This window comes from Crotalus tigris, unplaced genomic scaffold (assembly GCF_016545835.1).
Source record: "Crotalus tigris isolate CLP2741 ecotype Arizona unplaced genomic scaffold, ASM1654583v1 scf7180000018064.1731613, whole genome shotgun sequence".
Taxonomy (NCBI): Eukaryota; Metazoa; Chordata; class Lepidosauria; order Squamata; family Viperidae; genus Crotalus; species Crotalus tigris.
This window is the reverse complement of record NW_024096804.1, coordinates 1618117-1630241: the sequence shown is the minus strand read 5'-3', so window position 1 is coordinate 1630241 and position 12125 is coordinate 1618117. Positions and strand designations below refer to the sequence as shown.

Here is a 12125-nt window from a genome sequence, read left to right as displayed (position 1 = left end):
TATTCCGTGGTGATGTGGGGAAAAATTGTACACATAGTATGTGTGAAATGTGTGTAAATACAGCACATGTTGAACAGCAGCCACTTCGTATATGCTTTATGCTTTAATGGCATACTGTGAAGGTAGGGTGATTTAAACCACATTTTTTTCTTCACATGTCTGAGAAAAGAAGAAAGCATGGCAAAGCAGCTGTAAAGAAGAGCCCTGGGAAATCATGTTTATATATGTTAATATATATGTTAATATAAACAGAAAAGCACTATTTTTAATAAAACTTAATTTTTTTTATAATGCACTGTTTATTTCTAAAATATTTTAACTGCTCCACATTTTAAAGCATGTCCTTAATGCAAAGTACAATATTTCTTGAATATTACTTATTTTAACATTCCCTCAGTGGGGATCTCACTCAGTGGGATATATAGTGGTACTGACTTTGCTTGCTAAGACTGAGTTCAGTTCAAATGAATTTTGAAACAAATTACCGTGAAATACTTTTAATAATGAAAAAATAAAATAAAATGTTCATAGTATTTTTCTAATGTTACCGTGGATACAGTACATAACTTCTGCATGAAAATTTATGGGTAAAACTGGATTCTGTAATTGGAAATAATTCAAGCTTTGACTATAGTTGGTGATATAATAAAAGATTTATAAATAGTTACCAGTGGTGGGATTCAAATATGTGAACAACCGGTTCTCTGTGTGGATGCCGCTTCCGGAAGTCCATTCTGGGCCTGGACAACAAAAAATTAGCTACCAGTTCTGCCATACTGGTACGAACAAGCTGAATCCCACCACTGATAGTTACCCATTACGTAGTCTTGGATGCTACATATATTTCAGTGGTTTTTTTTTTTAAATTCTCCGTCTCTTTCTAGTTTTCAAATAATTTTGTCCCAGTTGCTTTGCAAATACATTGATGAAGACTTAGGTGAAACCCTTATAATCTACTTTCCCCAAATGTCCTCTGTTGCTGAATAATATCAATAGAAGCTAGGAATCTCAGTAGTTCTTATTTATTACTGTATTTACCCAAATGAAGATGAACTTAAGTCAAGGACATTCCCTCAGACTTTTCAATGTCTGTTTGCCCTTATTTTTCCTTTCAGTATTGTTTGTTTTTTATATTCCTCTGGCCTTCATTTACATCCTTGCTAAATGTTGCTATCTCCAGGCCTTTAGGGAATAAATCCTACAGTTCTAAAACCAGGTTCCTGGTTTATTTCCTTGTAAATGTGATAGCTTTTAAAGAAACTTAAGCATAGTTTTAATTGCTCTGTGAGTTAGTGCATGGTCTGGTTGTTTCCTTATTTAGTCGTTCGTTCAAATAATTATCTATTTACCCCATTCCCTACACAGACATTTTTATCTCAGAGCATTGTTTGAAATGTATTGTTGTTGTATTGGTTGTTTTGGTTATATTGCTTTAATATATTACACTGATTGTTTGGATGGTATTATTTGTTTGTGGGTTCTGAGCTAATTTTATTGAATTGATTTTGTGTTGTGTTTTCATAAAGATGCATAATATATATTAAGAGTGAGCTGATTAGTTTTGATCAGAACCTTCTGGCATCTTTCCCCTTGCCCAATTTTTCCTTTTTCTGGAATTAATTCATAGACCATTTGTATCTAGCAGGTAATTCTCAGTATAGTTTTTTTAGCTATCTTGATATTTTTTTTCCATTCAAAGGGAGCTCACTTTATCCTTGCAGCTTGCAAGGTCTTCATAGTCAAAGTAATTTCCCAGCTTCTCCATGGTATCAAAATCTGAATTTTTAGAAAGTTTGATATCCTTTAAATTGTCTACTCTACGTTTATTAAAGTTATCATTGAAGTTGCAAGATACAAGTGAAGTTGTCGTCATTCAACAATTGCCTTATTTAACGACCATTCATAATTACAGCAATGATTAAAAAGTAACTTTACAACCAATTCGTGCATTTATAACTTTTGCAAGTCTGTAAAGCAAGGAAAAGCTGAAGTAAGATCATAAAAGCAGTTGTAGTTTTTTCACTTAGTGACTACTTCTTTAACAACTGAATTGCTGGTTCTAATTATAGTTGCTGAATTAGGAGTACCTGTAGAAGGTACATTAAGAAGGCTGCTTTATATTTAGAGATGGGCTTGATCCCCGTGAATGCTACATAGAAGATATTCAATTATTTATTTATTTATTTTTTAACTAAAGTTAACTTTCTTCCAAATGAATATAGCTCTACTGGTTCTTAGAGATCATTTTAAGTCAACCTGACTAAAAAGTGTTACTGACAAACTTTCTTTCTGTAGAACTCTTGTTGGAGAACCCATGCCCATTATACTAGAAGTAGTTTTAAATAATTAATCTAGGACACATATCTTCAAATCAGTCTAACTCTTATAGCTCATGGAATATGATTTTAATCACTTTTTTTCATTTTTCCTATATGATTATGTATATATCTCCCTACTACACTCTACACAGAATAAAGTAGCAAGACGTTAATTGCTATGAATTGCTTATATATAAAGTTCAAAGTTGAAAGCAACTTTGGTTGACATTCTTGTAATCTTATAATCTTTTCTGAAAAGCTCCAAGAGACTTGGTCTTTGTTTTTGTTTTCCCAATCCTGATTGTTGCTAGAGAAATCTGGCAGATGCATCCAAAACTGTATAATAATACCTCTTATCTAGTATTCTAGCCAAATGCCTTAAAAATTATCACTGGTCTGAAATATTTGCTGAACAAAGACTGCATAGCTATTTTGCTTATCAGTTTTGCTTATAATATAACAGAATAACAGAGTTGAAAGAATAGAATAGAGCTGGAAGGGACCTTGGAGGTCTTCTAGTCCAGCCCTCTGCTCAAGCAGGAGAATCTATACTATCTGAGATAGGTGAATGTCTAGTCTCTTCTTAAAAATCTCCAGTGATGGAGTGCCCATGATTTCTGAGGGTAAGCTGTTCCACACTGGTTGATTGTCCCCACTGTCAGGAGGTTTCTCCTTAATTCCAGGTTGCTTCTCTCTTTGATCAGTTTCCAACCATTGTTTCTCATCCTTCTCTCTGGTGCTATGGTGAACAACCTGCCCCCCTCTGCTTTGTGGCAGCCCCTCAGATACTGGAACACGGCTATCATGTCTCCCCTATTTCTTCTAGCCAAACCCAAGTCCTGTAGCTGTTCTTCGTATGTTTTAGTCTCCAGGCCTTTGATCATCTTAGTTGTTCTTCTCTGAACTTTTTCCAAATCCTCAACATCTTTTTAATAATAATAATAATAATAAAATTGGAAGGGACCTTGGAGGTCATCTGGTCCAACCCCCTGCTCAGGCACGGAAACCCTATACCATTTCAGACAAATGACTGTCCAGTCTCTTCTTAAAAACCTCTAGTGTTGGAGCATTCACCACTTCTGGAGGCAGGTTGTTCCACTGGTTAATTGTTCTAACTGTCAGGAAGTTTCTCCTTAGTTCTAGATTGCTTCTCTCCTTGATTAGTTCCTTCTTGTCCTGCCTTCAGGCACCTTAGAAAATAGCTTCACTCCCTCTTCTTTGTGGCAGCCCCTGAGATACTGGAATACTGCTATCATGTCCCCCGTCATCCTTCTCTTCATTAAACTAGACATACCCAATTCCAGCAGCCATTCCTTATATGCTTTAGCCTCCATATTTTTGTGATATGGTGACCAAAATTGGCTGCAATATTCCAGGTGAGGTTTTACTAGAAATTTACTAGAACTTACTAGAAACCTTGGAGGTCTTCTACTCCAATCCCTTGATCAAGCAGAAAGGCCTATAACATTTCAGACAAATAGCTGTCCAAACTCTTCTTAAAAACCTCCCGTGTTGAAGCACCCACAACATCTGAAGGCGAAACATTCCAGTGATTAAGTGTTCTAACTCTCAGGAAATTTCTCCTTGGTTCTATTTTGGTTTTCTTCTTGATTGGTTTCTCAGGATATTTCAGAATGGCTTTTGTTAATTATACAATTTTCTTTGGGGTTTTATTTATACCTTTTCCAAGCTACTGAGTAAGATGTAATTGTGTTGTTTTATTTTTATGAATTAGATTAAGCTAAGAGATGCATAGTAGTCCAATATAACCAGTGACTGATTGGCTATAGAAAGCAAGCCTAAGTTCAACACTCTTCATTCAAAGTACCAAAATATGTTAGACTCCCATGATTTATTTAGCATATAATTGAGTTTCTCCACACAGAGGCTATATTTCATGATATTATTTGATATTAATATCTGTTGTTACTGGCGGAATATCATTTAGTGGTCACATTTATTATATTTTATCCAGTTTTATTGATGTTTCTATCAAAGAAACTTCCAATTTTACTCCAAACTAACAATCTATCTTAGGCACTGTATGAGTTGCACTCTTTATCTGCAAACCAGAGTTGTAAGTGGCCATTAATACTTAAATATAAGTCTTGCTTTTAGTGGTAATACTAAAAAAAAATATTCATGTTGATGCATCTTGTAAAGAAATGTGTGTCTTTTTTTTAGTACTTAGGTGTTTTGTGGGAAAGGAGGTGTTATGCCTTTTTTCAAATAATTTTAGAAACTAGCTAAATTTTCTTGAAGAGTTTGTTCAGTTGAGTGAATAATAACTATGACAACAAATGCCCTCTTCTAAAAATCATTGCTGTTACAACACATTTATTTGATTAGCATATGAATGGAAACTCTTGAAAGTAAATGATTAAGATGAGTATAAAAAAGTCAAGGACTAGTTTCTCTGCCTTGTGACTGCCCACAGTTGAATTTTGAAAGAGAGTTGTTGTACTAGAAGTTAATATATATATAACTCAGGGTTGAATTGGTTGAATTCTTGGTGCTTTCTGAGCTTGGTTGTTTGTTTACAGATGTTTCATTATCCAACCAGGTAACATCAGTGCCTTCATCAGAGAGTTGTTGATTATTCTTTACTTCTTAACTAATTATGTTCATTACATGGATTTCAAAGTAGGGCAAAAGTATAGTTCTATATTGTCATACAAGTTAGATTTTATGAAACCGTTTCCAATAAATACCTTTTTAAAAAAATCACACAATATAATTAGTTTATCTCTAATTATCAGGATCCCTGGGGTCCCTGTATTCTTTCAATTTCTTTTCCGCAATATATTCTTGCTACGCTATTATGTGTATTCTTGCAGATCTACCTTAGCCAAGAAAAGAAATTGCATGCACACAAACACACAAAACAAGCAAAACAAGTTAGAAGAGGGGATAAGTCAGCGGTGCCTTAGTAGGAAGCAACATTCTGCCGATATGGGCTAATTTCTGAAGCTAAGCAGAATCAGAATTGGTTGGTATTTGGATCAGAAATTTACTGGAGATTTTATGGCTTTTGGTTAGATTGAGAAGCAAAAAAAAAATCTCACAAAACAGTAGAGGAAATCCATTTTTATAACATTTCTTAGGGGGGGTTATGCATGTATCAGAAAATATACTTGATTCCATTTTTATTTTGGCTCCATTTTATGTTAAAGCTCAATATTCTAACTAACACCGAGCTGCTTAATATTTTCAGATGCAGATGGAAACTTGTGTAAAAATTACCAGCTCCTGTCAGTAATTTTAACCATGCATCGACTTATCATCTCTTCCTCTGAAATACTGCGAAAACTAATTGATCTATATCCTTTTATATTTTTTTCAATTAATACCTTAATTGGTGATATAAAGCTGTGACAACACAATGATTTGAAAATAATATTCCAACAAAATATTTTTCTTTAGATTAGAAATAGTACGTGTGTAAAAATCTCTATATTATTTTTATATATTTAATTAACTAAATCAGATCTCTTAAATATTCTTGATCTTATTTCAATCTATTATTTTGAAAAATCTGAGCTTCAGTTAGTAATAACAGTAATGGCTGTATAGACTAAATTTTGATACTATTAAAATGTTTTGGCTGTTGTATGTCTGTGTTTCTATTTCTCTCCTCTCCCCGACCTTGTATTACTTGGAAATGTATTCTTAAAGTCTTCTCTGAGCAGGTTTTGTCTGTCTCAAAATGAAAAGTTACTATTCCTCTTACATTTGCCAAACTATTTTGCACTGTTTTCAGTTTCTGCTTATATTAATTTGCCCCACAGAATTTGTTGTGAATTTTATTCACAACCTCTGTTTAATTTCAATTTTCTTATATTTGATTGGCTTATTCCCTCTTGTAGAGTTTTAATATATCAAGCAGCTAGTCCTTTGTAATATTTTTGAAATTAAACTACAGGTTAAATACAAACTATTTTTCCAATCAAAATAAAAACATATTTAGTTACAAAAAATGAATGTTGGGTTAGGTAGGAACACATAACAAGGGATCTCTATTTATGAAAATACATAAGAAAAAAACTGACCTTCACAGCTGATTAGAAATAGAGAACTGATTATTCTGGTTTTTTTTTCCCTAGCAGGTATATTGAGAACCCTTGGTGCAAGCTAACATTACATGTACCTGATAAGATTCAGTCTGTATAGCTGTAGAAACACTGACACTGTTTTCTAAAACTGTAATTAGGTACTTTTTATTTCTGGACTTTAATCACCTGGTGTAGGGCTCTTGTAAGCTTTTCCATTTTTCCTATATGATTCTGTATGTGGATCTTATTGTTTTTCAATTATAAAGAGAATTAGTCCTGCAAAAAAATAAGTATATAGTTGGAAAAAACCTTACTTATCTGGAGGGGCATCCCCACTTCAAATAAACATGCAAAAGTTATCTAAGTTAGAGGAATAGTCGTGTTTATCTAACCAGAAATTGGCACTTGGAGTTCATGTGATCATCAGAACCATTTTGTAGCCTTCCCTGATTGTATCATTTAATTTGGTGGCAGAATTGCCGAATTTTAGCAAATTTGAGGCCTTTTTCAGATTTTCAGTTAGGTTTGAAAATGGAAGTTTACCTGTGGGTATTCTTCCTCTCTCATCTAACCTTTTCAAGCTAATACCCCTGGCCAGAAAAAAGAATGAAAATGTTTCTTTTGGTGATGTCTCAGCATAATAAGAAAACGTCTTATAGCTCTTCAGACACTTAGAAGGCCGAGTTGCTGTCCCAGTGGCATATATACGTATGGTTATTCCCCCCCACCCAAATATCTGATTTTTAATTGGTTTTTCTTTTCTGTTTAATAGTCCAAATTGCTTTGTATAATTTTCTTCTAGATCTCAGGAATAGGCATACAAGGGACTAAAGTTCTGAAAGAATGTACTTAATTTTTGTAATAATATCTTGGTGGGAATGATGCAACATGCATAGCTTGCATAATGATATAATGATGCAAATGATATAAATCTCTGCAAATTATATACTTCCACATTTGACAGATATTTGTGAATAACCCCCTAACATAAAACATTTTCTGTTCTAATTAAAATTGTATATTTTCATTATTAATATGGCATTTAATTTCTTATTTTTCTTGTGTTTTAACATATTTTCCTTAGCATATACCTACATATATGGGTGCCTTGGAAAATAATTCTTTGCTCTGCTGTAAGATATGTTATCTTGTGAGGTGAGAACACATTTTTTATAAGTTTATTGGATCTCAGTGCAATAGCTTTTGCATGTAATGGACTAGATTTCTGTGGCGATTCATATAATTTGCATACTACAGTCATTTTGCAAATCATCAATCAAGTAATTTATATCATTTTATTTGAGCTTGCAAGTTTGTGTATTGACATTTTTGTGCAAATGAGCAAAACTGCGACAATGACATACTTACATATTTAACTGACATATAATTTTGCTATTGTGAATTCTTTTTGTGAATATCCCAGGGCCATCTTTCTTTTGTTTGTTTGTTTATTTCTGCACATATAGCTAGATATGCTCATAGTCTTGGCATATTATGCTTTAGATTGTCACAAATATAATTTTAAGCATACGTAACTGGTACTGGGAATGAGCCCCACTAAAATTGGTAGAGACAAATTTTGAGAAAACCTCCATAAGATAATACTGTAAGAAATGGAGAGTGGTCATGTTGTAACCTTAACCTAATATCTAACCATATTTTAGGTGCATGATTTGAGTTGTTAATTCTTTTGAAATGCTGATCACAATATTTTTAATTAAATATATGTACAAAGAGAAAATTGCTCAGGAAGTGCAATTCAGTCATATATTTAACTTCAAAAGGGAATATTTCCCAGAAGTAGATGTAGAACTCAAAAGTCTGAAGCAACCACAAATTAAGAAGGAATTTGAGGAAACACTGCTAAAACTGAAAATGCCAGATATTACATTGTGACTAACAAATAAATGATAATATATGCAAGGAAAAGTGAACAGAAACTTAAGATGCAGTTTTCTTTAGTCATAAGTAGAAATCAAATCTATTTATTTTTTGCCCAGGTATCTTCAGGGAGAGGCCAGAGTAACATTTTATATCTACATGACAAAGAGCCTCTATCCCTTGTGAAGATGTGGATTCCAAGGAGGTCTTCAAACTTGGCCCTTTTATGACTGATGGACTGGCTGAGGAATTCTGGGAGTTGAAGTCCATGAGTCATAAAAGGGCCGAGTTTGAAGACCCCTGGCATAGGGTGATGTTTAGTGGGAATGTTTGAGATCTGTCAGTTGACTATAAAACTGCATTCATGAGTGTATTACCTATTTTGCTATTTGGAAGAAATGACATCAAGGTTCTGAAGAAAATCTGGAATACATATACATAAAGAGCTGCAATTTGCAATTATATATAGTATATAATTGCAAGTACCAAGTTTCTTTCTTTTTTGTACACAGGTATTGGATAAGAGAATTCTGGGTCATGTTTAAAACAGATACTAGTCTTACAAATACTATGGAAGAATTTCAGGAATTGGTGAAAACTAATGGTGAGGAGTTACACTGCCGCCTAATTGACACATCTCAAATGTGAGTGTCAATGCCTTAGTATAGAATTCCCAATAAATAATTTATATGGCCATTGGTGTGTGTGTGTGTGTGAGAGAGAGAGAGGGGGGGGGGTTGTATGAAATGACTTCTTCATGTGATTAAATGGCAGTGGTTAAAAACCATACTCTTTTTTTTAAGTTTGTATATCTGTGATAATTGTAGGTAGTCCTTGACTTATAACCATTCCTTTAGTGACTGAAGTTACAACAGCACTGAAAAAAGTGACTTATGACCATTTTTCACACTTATGATTGTTGCAGCATCCCCATGATCATGTAATCAAAACATTGTAGGATGTTTTCAGTATAACTAGGGATACTTTTTATTATTAAAATATGTAGTATATTTTTACACATGTTGTAGGCCATCCAGAGTTGCTTGGATAGTAAGATGGGAAGCGTATCAATTTAATGGATAAATATTAATCCACACTGACAAATATTTTTCAGTATGTTGAAAATACAAACAAAGCAACCTCTATATGGATAAAATCAGAAAACTCCACAAGAGTTACATATTGTATGATTTTAACTTGATTTTAGCTAATTGCAGAAACTCGTGCTATGAACTGAAATCTATTTTCTAGCAGTTAAATAACATTCATCTGCTAATTCAGATGATGATACCTTTTAGATAAAACGATACAATTTCTAAGCTTCTTAACTTTCAAGTACACATATGTTTGCCATTTTAGATTCATCTACTATAAGGATATAAGATAGACCTGCTAGAAGTTGTTCAATATTACAGTAGCACTTCTTTTCATTGCTGCTATTTGCATGATTTCGAGATGAAGGAATATACTAGTAAATATTCTTGCAGGTAAAATTTGATTTTCCTTTTTCCTTCTTTCTAAAGAAATGCTCGAGATTGGTCCAGAAAGATAACCCAGAGAATAAAATCTAACAGCAGTAAGAAACGAAAAGTTTCACTGCTCTTTGATCATCTGGAACCAGAGGAATTGTCAGATCACCTCACTTACCTTGAATTCAAGTCCTTCCGAAGAGTATCAGTGAGTCAATGACTTTTTATAAGTTAATTGCAATTATAATTTATAAATAACTTATAAATTATGCAGTTTCTTTGAATAATGCATGTAGTGAGGTAAGTTCGGTGTGGAAAGATAAAAGTAATGAAGTGATGCTGACGCGGAATACATTTTCCACCTACATTTACATTTCTGAGAGCAAGGAAAGAGGTTGTGTTGAGTGTAAATGGTGCATGCTTAATAATATCCATTGGCCTGTTGTACAACTGACACATTTCCAATAGAATGCAAATAATTCAAATTCAAATGAGCTCAAAGTTTTATTATGCAAGTATGGAAATTATAAGAAAAGTCTTTCTTATAATGAGCACACTTCTTAAACATTTTGTTTAGAATATAGAAGCAGAGTCCATTTGTTAGTCAAAACTTTGAAGGAGTTGGAAGTATCTCCTTCCCATTCCATCTTGAATTAAAATTGGTCCAATAAATGCAGTCATATTGGGAACAATAGGCAGTGGCATGAGCAAAATTAGTAAGTGTACCTTTCAACTGTAGTGCATATTGTTTGTGCACCTTGAAATTTAGTTGGTTGAAATTTGACTGGCCCTCTCCCTAATTATTTTTCAAAATGTTGGAAATAGATCTTTCTTAGGACAAATGACACTGTTGATGTGTCTATGCGCTTAAGTACAATTAACTGAAATTATTGTTTGGCATGACTGGCCTTCTTCCACTTCTAAATAAAAATTTCTAATGATTTAATATATATATAAATATTACACACACACACACACACACACACTGTGCACAATTATTAGGCAAGTGATTATATTGACCATATCCTCATTTTCATGCATATTTCCCATCTCCAAGCTGTATAAACTTGAATGCTTAGTGGATATAAGCATATCAGGTGATGTGTATTTATGTAATGAGGGAGGGTGTGGCCTAAGAAGATCAGCACCCTATATCAAGGTGTGCATAATTATTAGGCAGCTTCTTTTCCTCAGGCAAAATGGGTCAAAAAAGATTTAACTGACACTGAAAAATAAAAAAAAAGTCTTTCAGAGGGATGCAGCACTCTTGAAATTGCTAAGATATTGGAGTGTGATCACAGAACCATCAAATGTTTTGTTGCAAATAGTCAACAGGGTTGCAAGAAGCGTGTTGAGAAAAAAAGATGCCATTAACTGCCAAAGATTTGAGAAGAATCCAATGTTAAGCTCCCAGGAACCCATCATCCTCCAGTGCTGTCATATTCCAGAACTGCAACCTACCTGGAGTGCCCAGAAGTTCAAGGTATTCAGTGCTCAGAGACATGGTCAAGGTAAAGAAGGCTGAAACCCGATCACCACTGAACAAGACACCTAAGTTGAAATGGCAAGACTGGGCCAAGAAATATCTGAAGACAGATTTTTTCAAAGGTTTTATGAATGAGAGTGACTTTTGATGAACCAGTTGGATGGGCCTGTGGCTGAATCAGTAATGGGTACAGAGTTCCACTTCAACTCAGACGCCGGCAAGGTGGAGGATACTGGTATGGACTGATATTATTAAAGATGAACTAGTTGGCTCTTTTAGGGTAGAAGATGGACTCAAAATGTTTGATGGTTCTGTGATCACACCCCAATATCTTAGCAATTTCAAGAGTGCTGCATCCCTCTGAAAGACTTTTTACATTTTTTTTATTTTTCAGAGTCAGTTAAATCTTTTTTGACCCATTTTGCCTGAGGCAAAGAAGCTGCCTAATAGTTACGCACACCTTGATATAGGGTGCTGATCTTCTTAGGCCACACCCTCCTTCATTAGACAAATACATATCACCTGATATGCTTATATCCAGGGCTTTTTTTGTCATAGAACGCCCAGAACAGAGTTCCGGCACCTTTTTTGGATGGAACCTTGTAGGGTAGGCAAGGCGGGTTGTATGACATGTGTGAGTTCTGGCACCTTTTTTTTTTTTTACAAAAAAAACACTGCTTATGTCCACTAAACATTCAAGTTTATACAGCTTGGAGATGGAAAATATGCATGAAAATGATGATATGGTCAATATACTCACTTGCCTAATAATTGTGCACACAGTATGTATATATGTGTGTGTGTGTGTGTGTGTGTATGTATGTATGTATGTATGTGAGTGATTGGATAAATGAAATAGATGGTTAGTAAATAAGGAAGGAAGGAAATATACAGTATTTGTAAACAAATACATCTAATA

General features: G+C 33.9%; 1 protein-coding gene across 5 annotated transcripts in view; it reads left to right on the top strand.

Moving 5' to 3' along the window:
* The window catches only part of RASGRP1 (RAS guanyl releasing protein 1), a 52957-nt gene that overhangs the window by 19380 nt on the left and 21452 nt on the right, over positions 1-12125 (top strand). For 3 of the 5 annotated variants that reach the window (XM_039347334.1, XM_039347336.1, XM_039347335.1), the window contains exons 3-6: positions 5533-5638; positions 7466-7525; positions 8764-8895; positions 9775-9928. In XM_039347334.1, the coding sequence (XP_039203268.1) occupies positions 5533-5638; positions 7466-7525; positions 8764-8895; positions 9775-9928 (452 nt within the window). Of the gene's footprint in view, positions 1-5532; positions 5639-7454; positions 7526-8763; positions 8896-9774; positions 9929-12125 lie in introns of all 5 variants that reach the window. The other 2 variants (XM_039347337.1, XM_039347338.1) reach the window with 1 other exon arrangement.